At 42.1% G+C, this 16,924-nt stretch overlaps 1 protein-coding gene across 1 annotated transcript in view; it reads left to right on the top strand.

Moving 5' to 3' along the window:
* The window catches only part of LOC122935548 (protein limb expression 1-like), a 75,917-nt gene extending 59,597 nt beyond the window's left edge, over nucleotides 1-16,320 (top strand). Inside the window, exon 4 of the mRNA XM_044291320.1 lies at nucleotides 14,627-16,320. Within this exon, the coding sequence (XP_044147255.1) occupies nucleotides 14,627-14,911 (285 nt within the window). The 3' untranslated portion in view covers nucleotides 14,912-16,320. The remainder of the gene's footprint in view (nucleotides 1-14,626) is intronic.
* The last annotated feature ends 604 nt before the right edge of the window (nucleotides 16,321-16,924 follow it).

Here is a 16,924-nt window from a genome sequence, read left to right on the forward strand (position 1 = left end):
TGTGGAATATAGTAGCGCTATATAAATGCATAAAATAAACTGTAAAAAATAAAAATCACCCCCCCCCCTTAAGAAAAAAAACATATTAGTTATCAACTCGTCCAAAAATGTCTAAACTGGGTGCTGATCGCCATAATGGAAAAAAATACACACAAAACTTGAATAACAGTGATAAAAAAGTCGTACGTAAAACCTAAATTTCGTCCTGCGAAAAACAAGCCCTCATATAAGTCTGTAGACCGAATTATAAAAAAGTTATGGCTGTCAGAAAATGGTGATGCAAAGAAAATATTTTTTTCAAAGGTTTTAATTTTTTCAAAAGTAGTAAAACAAAAGAAAAAAATATTTGGTATTCGTAATGACCCACAGAATAAGAATGTTATGTCAGTTTTAGCACACAGTGAAAGCCGTAACCCCACAAAATTTTTTTCCCCATTTTCAAATAACAGACATGGTAAAATGAATGGTGCCCTTAAATAGTACAATTTATCCCCCCAAAAATAAGCCCCCATGTGGCTATATAAATGGAAATTTTAAAAAGTTATGGCTATTGGAAGGTTGGGAGGAAAAAAAGAAAATGTAAAACCAAAAATGGGCCCAGTAATATATGCTCTGAAAACAATACAATAATGAAGAGCTTTCAAAAACGGATTAAGAATAAATATAAAAATGTACACATTGTCAATGGCTCTGTTCTGTCAAATGGAAAACTACTGAAAGAACAGAAATTATTTTTTTATAATGTAGACATTTTCCATATTCTAAGTGTAAAATTGAAAAGTATACAAATATATACTATGAACTGGATGGTTTTTCGCTTTAAAAATGTATTAGGGTTAAAACCAGTTGGGCCGAACATGGTGGATGGATCAAACATGGCCGCTGGATTATTGCCATAAGCGACAGGAGCCTGAAAACTAGTAGCTGCCCTATAATGCGTTAGCCAAACAGGCACTGTTGCTGGTCTGGGGTTTGGCTGGTTAGGTGCGTGGCACAATATGTAAATTATTGCTGTTGTGGCCTGCAATCTCCTGAAAATGCCCCTTTTGTATGAGAATTACATAAAGGGGCCACATGGAGCCAACAGTTGACCACTATATCCATTTTACTTAATAATTAAAGTTATACTTTCCTTTAACCCTTGCTTCCTATAACTACATATGAAGAGTACCTCATGGCGCAGCAGGTAAACGGCAGTTGGATCCAACAAACTGATAAAAGAGGAGAGAAACCTGGTCATGGGGCATTCCTGGAGTGAGCCCCCTCCCCCAGTTGCGAATCCACTTCTTCAACCTCAACTGTTCTCCTGCCCTACAAGTGGAAGACCCTTCTTCTGCCATCTGCTTTTCCTCCTTTTCCACATCTTCTAATATCGAATATGTCTTCATGCAGTGGCGTAACTACCGGGGAAGCAGGGGAAGCGGCTGCTTCGGGGCCCGGGCTGCCAAGGGGCCCGGTGCCCGGCAGCGTCTGTGAGTCTGTGACAGTTTATTTTCAAGTTAAATAGTTAATCATGATGGATTCAACTTGTCTTAAGTTGTTCAGGGCCCCTTCACAGCAGGCGCAGCAGCGGCGGCAGAGCCCCCCCCCCACTCCCCCCCCCCGGGTGACCCCCCCGTCCAATCTCTTCGCTAATGTGATCTATCTATTCTTACTGTCTCCTAAAGTCTGAGTACAGCGCGCAGGCTGTATTAAGCACGCCCACATACTGATGATTCAGAGCAGAGAGCGGCAGGCAGCAGTAGGCGACAGGAGGCGGGACAAAACAGCCAGGAGGACAGGAGCTGCAGGCGGCAGCAGTAGAGAACAGGCAACGCAGCAGCACGTCAGGTCCAGCACCAGCGGTCCGGTCCAGCGCAGTGTGTGGTAGCTAGGATAGGAGTCGGCAGGTATGGAAGTAGTACTGGATTTCATATTTCTTACAGTCCTCCTAGAGCTCCTTTCAAGCCTACAGGTCATCAGCCTACCAGAAATGAACTTCAGTAATCAGTAGATTGCACTACATCCTCCTGTCCTGCTGGGAAGGTATATAATTATCATGCTATTAACTCATTGGGTTGCACCCCATTTTGGAACTGGGTGCAGTCAGAGGACCTTTTAATTATCGCATGTCCATTTTGCAGCTCTATAGTAACTCAACTGGACAGTGGCTTGCCTAGTGACAGCCCATCTTAAATGACACTTCAGATAATAATTCATGGTAGTTCTGTAATTCAGTTTCTAGCTATGAACTGGGAAGATTAGGATGAGCAGCTCCACAGGCCATTATATCTGAAGGAAATAACTGCAGGCTGCAGCAATAGCTATGTTACTTACATGTATGAGTTATGCTGAGTGATTTGATCAGTTATTGTGAGCCAAAACTATAATCTCTGAGTAGGCCACACTACTGGTTTTGGCTCACAATAACTGACCAGAGAACAAGTGTGAACCAACTCACCTTAGGCTACTTTCACACCTGCGTTTTGGATTCCGTTTGTGAGATCCGTTTCAGGGATCTCACAAACGGTCCAAAATGGATCAGTTCAGGTGAAAGACTCCCTTTAACTCACAGGGGCTTCTCTAATACTAGGGGGTCATAACTACTGTTTGGGTGCACTAAAAGGACATTATACTGTGAAGGGGCACTAAGGGGCATGATTACCAATTGGAAATAAGGGAAATAACTATTGTGAGGGGGCACAGAGGCATGCCGCATAATTATGGGATGTAACTACTTTGTGAGGTACTAATGGAAAATGTCTACTCTGTGGGTCAATAAAGGGGCATAACTAGTGTGTGGACACTAATTGGGAATAATTACTATGTGTGAGAGCTTTAACAACATTTTACTGCGTGGGGGCAATAAGGGAGCATAACTACTGTGAAGGGGAAATAATGGAGCATAACTACTGTTTGGGGGCACTAAGGCGCATACCTACTGAGTGAGTGGGACGTCCGACGTTGTAAGACGCCTACACTCACCACACAAGCCGCTGCTGAGGGAGGAGGGAGGGGTTGTGGGGAAGTTGCTCTGGGCATTCATACATTTGCTCTGGGGCCCATACATTTCTAGCCACTGTCTGCGCCTCCCTGGCCACTTTCTGTACCCCTGGGCCCTGACCCTTATCTGTGCCCCCCTGCCTTTGTCTGCGCCCCTGGCCCCTGTGTGCACCTCTCTGGCCCTTTCAGTGCAGCCCCTGGCCCTTATCTGCGCCCCCCTGGCCCTGACCTGTGCCAAAGGAGTGGGGTTTACACAGGAGGAGGGAGGTGCGAAGCGCGCTGGGGGGGCCCTTACAAAAATTTGCTGTGGGGCCCAGTCACTTCTAGTTACGCCCCTGTCTTCATGAATATCCAGATCCTCCTCTCTGCATCTTGCTGACTTTTCTCAGACATGGAGACTGCAAAGGATGGTTTGGAAGAAGTAAAGCCAGAAAAAGATGAAGATGGTGCACCTGGGTGCATAAAAAAAATTAATTATTTCCATATTCTACTACATACTACTTCCATAGTCAACAACATGGAAAGGGAGGGACTGTAGTACCAGCAGCTTAGCCAGGTGCACGTTCAGCTTCTGCGCAGTTGGATGAGTGCATATATACTGTTATCTTTTTGCAATCACCTCAGTGATCGATTGCTGTTAGAACAAGTGATGAAGAGTAGGAGGAAGATCAGGAGCTATAGATGACTTTGAAGTCTATGGGAAGGAACTGCTGATGTTGACAAGCCGTGACCGCTGGAGAGGGGGAGCAGGCCGGTAGAAGATGCAGCGGTTGCTGCATCAGGCTGTAACACTAAATGAGTGGCATGGTTTTCCCACGCCACTTTATAGTGACGCTCCATGTATTGACGCAGGGCCAACATGTCAACATTAGCACCCTAGCCACACCTCACCTTCTGCCCACACATTCTTTATACAGCCACTCTAACATCCCCAGGGACTTGATGAAAAATTCCCACACTGGCATTCTCCCTCCACCACTGTGTGATGCCTGCCTGCCGCTAGCATCTGCTTGTGTGTTCCTCATAGGTACATAGTCTTCTGAGTAGCAGACTGTGTACCCCTCCCATGCAGGGTTGCCAACAGTCCCAAAATTTCTGGACAGTCCGTAAAAATAGGCGACTTTTTTCCTGTCCGTGAAAAAAAATAGCAGTGTCCGTGTTTAAGGCTGGCGGTACTTTGACTGCATTATTTTGGTGGTAATTATAATCATTTTACAGCTCGCAGTAAATGCTGGTAATAAGGTGTTATCAGTATGTTGAGCTATAGACATTAGAGATGAGTGAATTTTAAAAACTTCTTCAATTTGGCCAGTTTTCGGAAAAAATTTGGTTAGATCCAAATTTATTTGCGGCGAATAGCTTTAAAAAAAACTGCTGTTTCCTACCTGCAGAGAGCCTTTATAGTGCTTTGCAGTAACACACATAGGGAGTCTGCTGTGGCAGTGAAATAATACTGTCAGTATGACACGCAGATGACAGGCATCGCTCTTAGAATCACTGCACACTTGAGTTATTTGGTCAGTTTTGGCCCCGTAACTGCCCAAATAAGTAAAGTATGAACTCAGCCTTACAGGGCGATGTTAGCGCCAAGAATAAGCACACTCGTTTTACACAGTTGTCAGCTGATTCCACATACAGTCAGGTCCATAAATATTGGGACATCAACATAATTCTAACATTTTTGGCTCTATACATCACCACAATGGATTTGAAATGAAACGAACAAGATGTGCTTTAACTGCAGACTGTCAGCTTTAATTTGAGGGTATTTATATACAAATCAGGTGAACGATGTAGGAATTACAACAGTTTGCATATGTGCCTCCCAGTTGTTAATGATCCAAAAGTAATGGGACAATTGGCTTCTTAGCTGTTCCATGGCCAGGTGTGTGTTATTCCCTCATTATCCCAATTACAATGAGCAGATAAAAGGTCCAGAGTTCATTTCAAGTGTGCTATTTGCATTTGGAATCTGTTGCTGTCAACTCTCAAGATGAGATCCAAAGAGCTGTCACTATCAGTGAAGCAAGCCATCATTAGGCTGAAAAAAAAAGAAAAAACACATCAGAGAGATAGCAAAAACATTAGATGTGGCCATAACAACTGTTTGGAACATTCTCAAAAAGGAACGCACCGGTGAGCTCAGCAACACCAAAAGACCTGGAAGACCACGGAAAAAAAAACTGTGGTGCATGACCGAAGAATTCTTTCCCTGGTGAAGAAAACACCCTTCACAACAGTTGGCCAGATCAAGAACACTCTCCAGGAGGTAGGTGTATGTGTGTCAAAGTCAACAATCAAGAGAAGACTTCACCAGAGTGAATACAGAGGGTTCACCACAAGATGTTAACCATTGGTGAGGCTCAAAAACAGAAAGGCCAGATTAGAGTTTGCCAAACATCTAAAAAAGCCTTCACAGTTCTGGAACAACATCCTGTGGACAGATGAGACCAAGATCAACTTGTACCAGAGTGATGGGAAGAGAAGCGTATGGAGAAGGAAAGGAACTGCTCATGATCCTAAGCATACCACCTCATCAGTGAAGCATGGTGGTGGTAGTGTCATGGCGTGGGCATGTATGACTGTCAATGGAACTGGTTCGCTTGTATTTATTGATGATGTGACTGCTGACAAAAGCAGCAGGATGAATTCTGAAGTGTTTTGGGCAATATTATCTGCTCCTATTCAGCCAAATGCTTCAGAACTCATTGGACGGCACTTCACCATCAGATGGACAATGACCCAAAGCATACTGCAAAAGCAACCAAAAAGTTTTTTTAAGGTAAAGAAGTGGAATGTTATGCAATGGCCAAGTCAATCACCTGACCTGAATCTGATTGAGCATACATTTCACTTGCTGAAGACAAAACTGAAGGGAAAATGCCCCAAGAACAAGGAGGAACTGAAGACAGTTGCATTAGAGGCCTGGCAGAGGATCACCAGGGATGAAACCCAGCGTCTGGTGATGTCTATGCGTTCCAGACTTCAGGTTGTAATTGACTGCAAAGGATTTGCAACCAAGTATTAAAAAGTGAAAGTTTGATTTATGATTATTATTCTGTCCCATTACTTTTGGTTTGGCGCATGGCATATGGATTGGCGCATGGCATATGTGGTGCCAATATTCAAAAAGGGGCCAAAAACAGACCCTGGAAACTATAGGCAGGTAAGTTTAACATCTGTTGTGGGTAAACTGTTTGAAGGTTTTCTGAGAGATGCTATATTAGAGCATCTCAACAGAAATAAGCAAATAACGCCATATCAGCATGGCTTCGTGAGGGATCGGTCATGTCAGACTAATTTAATCCGTTTCTATGAGGAGGTAAGTTCTAGACTTGACAGCGGCGAATCAATGGATGTCGTATATCTGGACTTCTCCAAAGCATTTGACACTGTACCACATAAAAGGTTAGTATATAAAATGAGAATGCTCGGACTGGGAGAAAACATCTGTATGTGGGTAAGTAACTGGCTCAGTGATAGAAAACAGAGGGTGGTTATTAACAGTACACACTCAGATTGGGTCACTGTCACTAGTGGGGTACCTCAGGGGTCAGTATTGGGCCCTATTCTCTTCAATATATTTATTAATGATCTTGTAGAAGGCTTGCATAGTAAAGTATCAATTTTCGCAGATGACACTAAACTGTGTAAAGTAATTTACACTGATGAGGACAGTATACTACTACAGAGGGATCTGGATAGATTGGAGGCTTGGGCAGATAAGTGGCAGATGGGGTTTAACACTGATAAATGTAAGGTTATGCACATGGGTAGGAATAATGCAAGTCACCCGTACATACTAAATGGTAAAACACTCGGTAACACTGACATGGAAAAGGATCTAGGAATTTTAATAAACCGCAAACTAAGCTGCAAAAACCAGTGTCAGGCAGCTGCTGCCAAGGCCAACAAGATAATGGGTTGCATCAGAAGGGGCATAGATTCCCGTGATAAGAACATAGTCCTACCACTTTACAAATCGCTAGTCAGACCACACATGGAGTACTGTGTACAGTTCTGGGCTCCTGTAAACAAGGCAGACATAGCAGAGCTGGAGAAGGTCCAGAGGAGGGCAACTAAAGTAATAACTGGAATGGGGCAACTACAGTACCCTGAAAGATTATCAAAATTAGGGTTATTCACTTTAGAAAAAAGACGACTGAGGGGAGATCTAATTAATATGTATAAATATATCAAGGGTCAGTACAGAGATCTATCCCATCAGCTATTTATCCCCAGGACTGTGACTGTGACGAGGGGACATCCTCTGCGTCTGGAGGAAAGAAGGTTTGTACACAAACATAGAAAAGGATTCTTTACGGTAAGAGCAGTGAGACTATGGAACTCTCTGCCTGAGGAGGTGGTGATGGTGAGTACAATAAAGGAATTCAAGAGGGCCATGGACGTATTTCTGGAGCTTAATAATATTACAGGCTATAGCTACTAGAGAGGGGTCTTCCTCTGGATCAACTTGCGGGATAACAGGCCGAACTGGATGGACAAATGTCTTCGGCCTTATGTACTACTATGTTACTAACAAGTGGGAGGCACATATGCAAACGGTTGTAATTCCTACCCCGTTCACCTGATTTGGATGTAAATACCCTCAAATTAAAGCTGACAGTCTGCAGTTAAAGCACATCTTGTTCGTTTCATTTCAAATCCATTGTGGTGGTGTATAGAGCTAAAAATTTTAGAATTGTGTCGATGTCCCAATATTTATGGACCTGACTGTAGGTGTCTAGAGAAACTGTTCTATATTAAACTCTTATACAAGTAGAGCCCCCCGACAGAGTGGAGAGGGTGTCAGTAGTAAGTTTGTGTTGACGTCACTGATTATTTTGCTCTTCCTCTGATCCGTCAGAACAATAACCCTCAAAAAACTGATCCTGTCTGTTGAGCATCTGCCTTTACTCGGTCAGCATTTGGTCAGTAATCCATCAGTATTGCTAAAACAAAAAAAAAATGGAGTGGATTCAAAAACAGAGATAACCGAGTTGACCATTCCAGAACTGCTGGGTTGCTGTTCTAGACACGACCGCTAAATGACACTGGGAGCTCAGGCCTCTCATAGCGACTCCTGCTGCCACGCCCTATTACTCTGCTGCGACCTCTGCCACTCCACTGTGCAGGGCCTGGCACTTCTCTGTCTGACATACTGTTAGATCAGATAAAAAAATAACTAAAAAGGAAATTAAAACGCCCCCAAAAATCTGTAATTTTCTCACTTCACCACACAACCGCTAATAAGCCCTTTTTTTCGCAACTAATGCACACCAAAAAAGGGCTGTAATTTTCTCATTTCACCACACGACGACAAATACTTTTTTTGTGCCACTAATACACGCCAAAAAGGCATTAGAACATATAACTGCATCGGTGAACGGCAAATATATTTTTCTTTTGCCAGTAATACACGACAAAAAGGGCAGTATTTTGCACTCCACCACACAACGGCTATTAAGCCCTTTTTTTTATCACGAATACAAGCCAAAAAATGCTTTAGAACATATAATTGCACTGCACAAGGGCAAATAAAAAGTATAAATATTTCCTTGTAATAAACCCTGTTAATGGCTGTATCAAACAGCACTTGCACCCCAATAACAAGAACGGTTTGCTGGGATTACAGAGCTGTATAATGGCAATTTGGGTCCCTAGTCAGTGCAGCAAGGTGTAATAGGATTGTTCCTATTACCCAGGCTGTAACCTCCCCTACCGAACCCTGTTCAACTTAAATGCTGTGGAATGATTCCTCCTTATCCTTTACCTACACCTTCAATAATCTTTCCCTGAACTTGTAAATCATTTTTAGCACAATTAAGTTTTTTCTAGTACTGTCCCTAGCGCCTGCAGACGTCTCTCCCTGCAATAAATACGCTGGACAATGGCAGAATCTAAGATGGCTGAGGCTATTTATAGGGCTATGACATCACGGGGCTGGCTGGCTGGTGATTGGCTGCATGCATGGCATTATGGGTGATCCCGCCTTCCCAGAGTTACTTGCTCCATGTCCTCACACGTGCAGAAGCCATTTTAGGAAAAAATGCTATTCGTTACCACAAAGCATGAGAAAATTCGGATTCGGTGCGAATCAAATTTTTCCTTAAATTCGGATTGAATTCCACTTCATTAACTTCGATTCGCTCATCTCTAATAGACATGTATTACTAATCTATATAATTAATTATGGTTTTCCAGTTTGTCCTTAAAAAATGTTGGCTGTATGTGATTTTGGGATAAGTTGTCCAGAAAAATGTTCTGGTTGGCAACCCTGCTCCCAATTTTGGCTGCAGATCTCCCACTACTTCCATCCTGCTGTCTCAGGGGCACGCTTCCACCCTACTGTCTCATGGGCGTGCTGCCACCTTCTCCCGATGATGAAGACTATGCCCCCTCTTCACCTGGTTCTCGCGTGCGATTGGCTACATCATCATCTACATCTGTTTGGTCATCACTTGTTACCCTCACCTGTCTCTTACGCATGTTCCTGACCTCTCACAATATATGCTCCCACCTGACTGTCATCATCAGTAGTTGCATGCCTAGAGGAGTCCGCAGTGGACCTCCTTGAAGTCTATGCTGGCCTGTAAATGCTGACTGTCCTCACAAAGCTTGTCCTTGCTGAAAAGCGGAGCAGAGCCAAAGTCATACATTACTTGGCTAGCAGAAGGAGCAGTATATTAAAAAAAAGATTTGTTATTACCACTAAGCACAAGGAAATTTGGATATGTGGCAAATCAAATTTTTCCTACACTTCGGATCGAATTCCACTTCAGATGCTTTGATGACCTATCACTGTGGTTACTATGGGAAAGGGAGTATCCATAAGACGAGGCTTCAACGTAGGATCACCCAATGAACCACAGTCCACACTGTAATCAGTCGCTGTTCACACTTCTCGCGTCTCCTCCATCAGACTCCCTGTTCATCCACTCTCTCAAGCAGGTAGAACAGTGATCTTACAAGTATAATAAAATCCTGCTGTTTCGCACACTGTTTGGCAGTACTTCACTATTTGGATTTAATGTTCTACCTACTTGAGACAGTGGATGAAGAGGGAGTCTGGAGGAGACTCAAAGTGTGAACAGCGACTGATTACATTGTGGACTGTGGTTCATTGAGTGGTCTTATACCTACTTCATACAGATTTTGCTGCGCTCAGCCTAGACTGTTGAAGGACTTTTTTCTTTGTGCATCATGAGAAATGAAGGCACTGCTGTGAAACCTGGCGGTAGGTTCACTGCTATGATTACCAAAGTAAAATCAGGGCCAAGGAGGTCTACTGTGACTGGTTCACAAATCTGGTTCAGTGCATTTTTTTAAAGCATTATAGGCATGGGCTCTAGGTTCTTGACAAGTAAATCCTGCACGGTTTACTGTGCTATACTTTTTATACTTGCAAAATGCATCTAGATAAATGAATACATTTGGTCTGTAATATCTTTGAACATAAACTCAAAGCTGTCTCTTTGTGCTAGTGCTATTAGCATTTATTGAATTTGTAATACTTTACTATCTTTCATTAATTTTGTCAAGTGTCTTGCTTAAAGGATATGTGTAACCAATGTTAACTTCCAGTTAAAACCAGATAGCGTCACATCATCTTTTTTCTCTAATTTGTTTTTATTTTCTGATTGCAGATTTTATTATATTTCCTGAACATGATTATGGGGGGCGGCCATCTTGCCCGAGCTGTTCTTAACAGTATTTAGAAAGCATTAGGAAAATTGCTTTATGGCAGCCACCATGGTCCCTAAACACAATCGTCAAGAGGGGACCTCATTGACTTTTATGGGAGAGTTTTCTAGGCATGCTCTGTGCCCTGTGCAGAGGTCATTGTACAAGGAACGAATATATAAGCTTTGCCAATCACCTATTGTGAATGGTCTTATCTATGATGGGCAGCACAGTTGCTCAGTGGTTAGCACTGGTGTCCTGTATTGTCCGGGGTTCAAATCCAACCAAGGACAACAGTTTGTATGTTCTCCACATGATTGAGTGGGTTTCTTCCCACATCCAAAGACATACTGATAGGGAACGTATGTTGTGAGCTTGATGCTAATGCCTGTAAAGCGCTGCGGAATATAGTGCATAAAATAAATAAATCTATACCGTTACAGGCAGGATCTGAATGAGACGAGCACGAGACTCCAGTAAAGTGATCTGTAGTGACCAAGAAGTCACGCCTATTATTAGGCTTAGTGGCCAGTGGGAAAACTGCAGGATTTTATGGTTATTGTTTAAACATAGATATTGACATGGAAATTTTAAAAAAAATCACAAAGAATTCTTTAAGAATATGTTCAACTTAAAAACTTAATTTTCTGATGAGACATTCCCTTTAAATGATTGAAGAGCTGAAATACCATTATCAGTATGGACGGAAATAAAATGTTTAAGACATTTTTATAGAATTTATAAAAATTTAGGAGGTTACTAACTATACGTTATGCATAGGATTATGTTCTTTTGAGCCAATGTTTGTAATTTGAAATTAAGCTTAATGTAAGCTATTCTATTTATGTGCCTTTTCTTTCAAATAACATGAGTCTCACATTTCAGTTTTCTAAGTCGAAATAGAGTGGATTGAATGGACTACATTGTCTTATTTGTGTTGGACTATTGTTTTGCCATCTGCTCCCTGCGTCACAGTATTTTATACCATGTTTTATATGTGTTGGCTCCGTAACATTGCAACCAATTTCAGGTCGAGAAGTAGCCAAACACGCATTCTTAATTAATTACTAAATCTTCAGCTTTCCATTTCACTCTCATCCTGGATTTATAAAGTAAACTCTTTGCAGCATATCCTGTGTTTCTGTAGCTGAATCACCATTGTTCTAAATCCTTTTAAAAATGTGAAATAAATTCCATGTGTTATACGGAAGTATGCCGTACACAAACCATGTGCTGGGGAAGGTCCGCTCTCAATTTTCTCTAGTTAGATCTGTGACTAAAAATATATTCACCCTTCACTTTGTTTATTAGTGAAGGGTAAGAGTCTAAATTAAGAATTCAGATGTTACAGAAGCCAGTTCCAGGCAGTTTGATCATTATGATGATATCTATACCATATGTATTAAAGAGACAACCCCTTTAAGAATGCAGTTGCTGCAGCAATCAGTCCAGTAAGATACAGGGAGTGCAGAATTATTAGGCAAGTTGTATTTTTGAGGATTAATTTTATTATTGAACAACAACCATGTTCTCAATGAACCCTAAAAACTCATTAATATCAAAGCTGAATATTTTTGGAAGTAGTTTTTAGTTTGTTTTTAGTTTTAGCTATTTTAGGGGGATATCTGTGTGTGCAGGTGACTATTACTGTGCATAATTATTAGGCAACTTAACAAAAAACTAATATATACCCATTTCAATTATTTATTTTTACTAGTGAAGCCAATATAACATCTCAACATTCACAAATATACATTTCTGACATTCAAAAACAAAACAAAAACAAATCAGTGACCAATATAGCCACCTTTCTTTGCAAGGACACTCAAAAGCCTGCCATCCATGGATTCTGTCAGTGTTTTGATCTGTTCACCATCAACATTGCGTGCAGCAGCAACCACAGCCTCCCAGACACTGTTCAGAGAGGTGTACTGTTTTCCCTCCTTGTAAATCTCACATTTGATGATGGACCACAGGTTCTCAATGGGGTTCAGATCAGGTGAACAAGGAGGCCATGTCATTAGATTTTCTTCTTTTATACCCTTTCTTGCCAGCCACGCTGTGGAGTACTTGGACGCGTGTGATGGAGCATTGTCCTGCATGAAAATCATGTTTTTCCTGAAGGATGCAGACTTCTTCCTGTACCACTGCTTGAAGAAGGTGTCTTCCAGAAACTGGCAGTAGGACTGGGAGTTGAGCTTGACTCCATCCTCAACCCGAAAAGGCCCCACAAGCTCATCTTTCATGACACCAGCCCAAACCAGTACTCCACCTCCACCTTGCTGGCGTCTGAGTCGGACTGGAGCTCTCTGCCCTTTACCAATCCAGCCACGGGCCCATCCATCTGGCCCATCAAGACTCACTCTCATTTCATCAGTCCATAAAACCTTAGAAAAATCAGTCTTGAGATATTTCTTGGCCCAGTCTTGACGTTTCAGCTTGTGTGTCTTGTTCAGTGGTGGTCATCTTTCGCCTTTCTTACCTTGGCCATGTCTCTGAGTATTGCACACCTTGTGCTTTTGGGCACTCCAGTGATGTTGCAGCTCTGAAATATGGCCAAACTGGTGGCAAGTGGCATCTTGGCAGCTGCACGCTTGACTTTTCTCAGTTCATGGCCAGTTATTTTGCGCCTTGGTTTTTCCACACGCTTCTTGCGACCCTGTTGACGATTTTGAATGAAACGCTTGATTGTTCGATGATCACGCTTCAGAAGCTTTGCAATTTTAAGAGTGCTGCATCCCTCTGCAAGATATCTCACTATTTTTGACTTTTCTGAGCCTGTCAAGTCTTTCTTTGGACCCATTTTGACAAAGGAAAGGAAGTTGCCTAATAATTATGCACACCTGATATAGGGTGTTGATGTCATTAGACCACACCCCTTCTCATTACAGAGATGCACATCACCTAATGTGCTTAATTGGTAGTAGGCTTTCGAGCCTATACAGCTTGGAGTAAGACAACATGCATAAAGAGGATGATGTGGTCAAAATACTCATTTGCCTAATAATTCTGCACTCCCTGTGGTGGAAGCTGCAGCCAGCCAGGGATTTGCTCTTCAGCGGGCAATCATGATATATAATTACTATGTACAGACCTTCATCAGACCATCCAAGATGTCATACTGTGGTCAATATCTTGTGGCTCCACCTTCAATCCACCATGTGGACTCCACCTGCAAGTAGTAAATTAGTGATTTGTTGGTTTATTAAAGGGATTTTCCAAGTGTTTTGTTTTTTACTAATGACGTATCCTCTAGATAGATCGTTAGTATCTGATCTGTGGGGTCAACACGCGAGATCTCTGCCGATCAACTTTTTGAGAAGTCAAACTGTGAGCGCCACAACCTTCTCCAGCCTTTCCTAGGCCATGTGGCATCACATTCATTGGTCACACTGAAGTGAATGGGGCTAAACTGCTATATCAAGCACAGCCACCATAAAATGTACAGCGCTGTGCTTGGTGAGCAGAGAGAATCCTGTGGCACTACTGCCAGGTGTTGGGACCCCCAATGATCAGATACTGATGACCTATCCAGAGGATAGGTCATCAGTAGGGATGAGCAAACTTCAAGTTTTGAAGTTCGGGTTCGGGTATATGCTGAATTGTGTTGTGGATTTCATTACCACGGACCAGAACGCAATGCAATCATGGAATGCATGATGGAATGCTTTTAGAGGCATTCTGTTATGCATTCAGTCATAATAGAAGTCTATGGCCAGCATAACTGATCCATACTGTTTCTGTTATGGACGGATCCGTTGTGTTGGCTATGGAGTTCTATTATGATTGAATGCATGACCGAATGCCCCCTGTAAACTTGAAGTTCTCTCATCCCTAGATCCCTAATAATCAGTAAAAAAACAAACTCTCAGAAAACCCATTTAATATACAAAAATATATTTAAAAAATATTATCTCAGTGGTAAATTCTTTAATATATTATCTTTTTTTTCACTAAACAGGAGGTTATTGCCTACTACTCCCAGTATTCCTTAGATGAGCGAATGAGGAGCCACATGGCCTTAGACTGGATCATGAAGGAAGAAGAGATTCCTGGGACTATATCTCAGGAGCTTCAGCTTGCGCTCAGAGAATTGGAGGAGTCAAGAAAAGCAGGAAGAGAGTTGCGATTCTATAAAGAAAAGAAGGAAATCTTGAGCTTAGCTCTCAGCCACATCTACAGCGACTGCATTACTTCACCTACACATGTTGATCATCTGAACTTTACTCTAAATGGTTATCACTAGCAGATCTCTGGCTTTTAAGTCTGATAGCAGAACAGTAAATGGAAACATAGGCTATAAATTCTTGTTGGACCACCCAGGTTCAACAAGGAAACTTTTATAGACATTGTTACTAAGGTGTGTATTTCATAGAGATTTACAACACATCATTTCTTTTTATTGTGGTAAAACTACAAGTTTTTTTGGTAGAAGCTTTAATATGTGTATTTTGTATATGAGCTCTTTAATTGTACAATAAGTTGCTAATATCTTAAGCAGTTATGGCCAACCTGCGAGCAAGCACCGTGCATGGTCCCAGATCCTTTAATACCACATAAGACATTCTCAAACATGACACGTACTGTATGTGTTTAAAGAGAATCTGTTATACAACATGATTTCCTATGTGCAGACCTAACAGTAAAGAGCAAGAGGAGCTCAGTAAATATTTGTGGGAAATGCTTCAGTATAACTAGAAATGTATTCACTTAATTTAAATCAGTGCTAATTCTGGGTTTAGGAGTCAAGTGGTTACAGGAATGGCTGTCACCTTCTCCTCACTCACTGCTCTAGATACCTCTTTTCTTGCACACTCAGTCTGTCCCTTGCCCAAACTCCCCTTCCTCACCTGAAGTAGACCCCTCTTTAACAAAGCCACATATACTCATTACAGCTGCCACCAACCCCAGGACTCCTAAGTGTACCACCCACTGGAGTACTAAGATGGCTGCCTTTTTTTTCTCCTGGACCCACAATGAGCATTAAGTTAAATGAATAAATTACAAGTTATACTGAATCTTTTCCCACAAACTTATATACTGCCTGCAGAAAGGACATCATGTTCAATATGACAGGTTCCCTTTAAAAGGCCATCTTTTGCTGCTAATTGTAATAAAGCATGCACCCGCAAGAGTTAAGAGTATTCCTATCCACAGGATATGCCATGCATATCTGATAGATGTGAGTCACACCCGTGGAACCTACACCTATCCCCATTGACTCCCCATACCACTTGGTGGCGCGGCCACTATGAGTGAAGAGGTGACCACACTTGTGCAGATCTCCATTTGCTTCTGTTGTAGTTCTGAAAACATCCTGAGTCCAATATCTGTGGATGTGCCATAAATGTCTAAGATCCGAATACCACTTTAATGGTATTGTTCCACCTTAACAAATAACCTATCCACAAGATGCATCAGACTGGTTTAATCACTGAGGGTTCCAACGCTGGGACCCCACCAATCATTAGGATCAGGGGACCTCCCCCAACCCACATTTAGATGGAGCAATGGTGATGCATGTGTACTACTTCATTTAAAGCTTATAGAATTGATAAAGATAGCTTAGGCTACTTTCACACTAGCGTTTTTGCTGGATCCGGCAGGGTTCAGCAAAAACGCTTCCGTTATGGAAAATACAACCATCTGCATCCGCTATGAACGGATCCAGTTGTATTATCTGTAACATAGCCAAGACTGATCCGTCATAAACTCCATTGAAAGTCAATGGGGGACGGAACCATTTTCTATTGTCAGAGAAAATCCGTCCCCATTGACTTGCATTGTGGGTCATGATGGATCCATCTTGCTCTGCATCCCAGGATGTAAAGCTCCGGTATAAGAATGGAACGGAATGCATTTTGTAGCATTCCGTTCTGTTCAGTTACGTTTTGTCCCCATTGACAATTAATGGGGACCAAACGGAAGAATATTTTTTTTCGGTATTGGGACCCTGACGGATCTCAAAACCGGAAAATATTAACGCTAGTGTGAAAGTAGCCTAAGTGCTGTACTCACCCATTTTCAGCACTCCCATAGAGAATGGAAAGAGTAATAGCGCGCATCTGTGTCTGGCGCCCAGTTAATACTGGGGACCCCTAGCGATCAAACAGTTTGTCACCTATTCTGTAGAGCCGGGTTATAAGTTGTTGTGGTGGGACAACTCCTTTAAGCCTTGTTGATGTATGTTACATTAAAGGCTATGTACACCTTTGGGGACAATTTTTTTATTATTGCATTGTACTCATTTTAAGCATTT

The sequence above is a fragment of the Bufo gargarizans genome, chromosome 1 (genome assembly GCF_014858855.1).
Source record: "Bufo gargarizans isolate SCDJY-AF-19 chromosome 1, ASM1485885v1, whole genome shotgun sequence".
Classification (NCBI taxonomy): domain Eukaryota; kingdom Metazoa; phylum Chordata; class Amphibia; order Anura; family Bufonidae; genus Bufo; species Bufo gargarizans.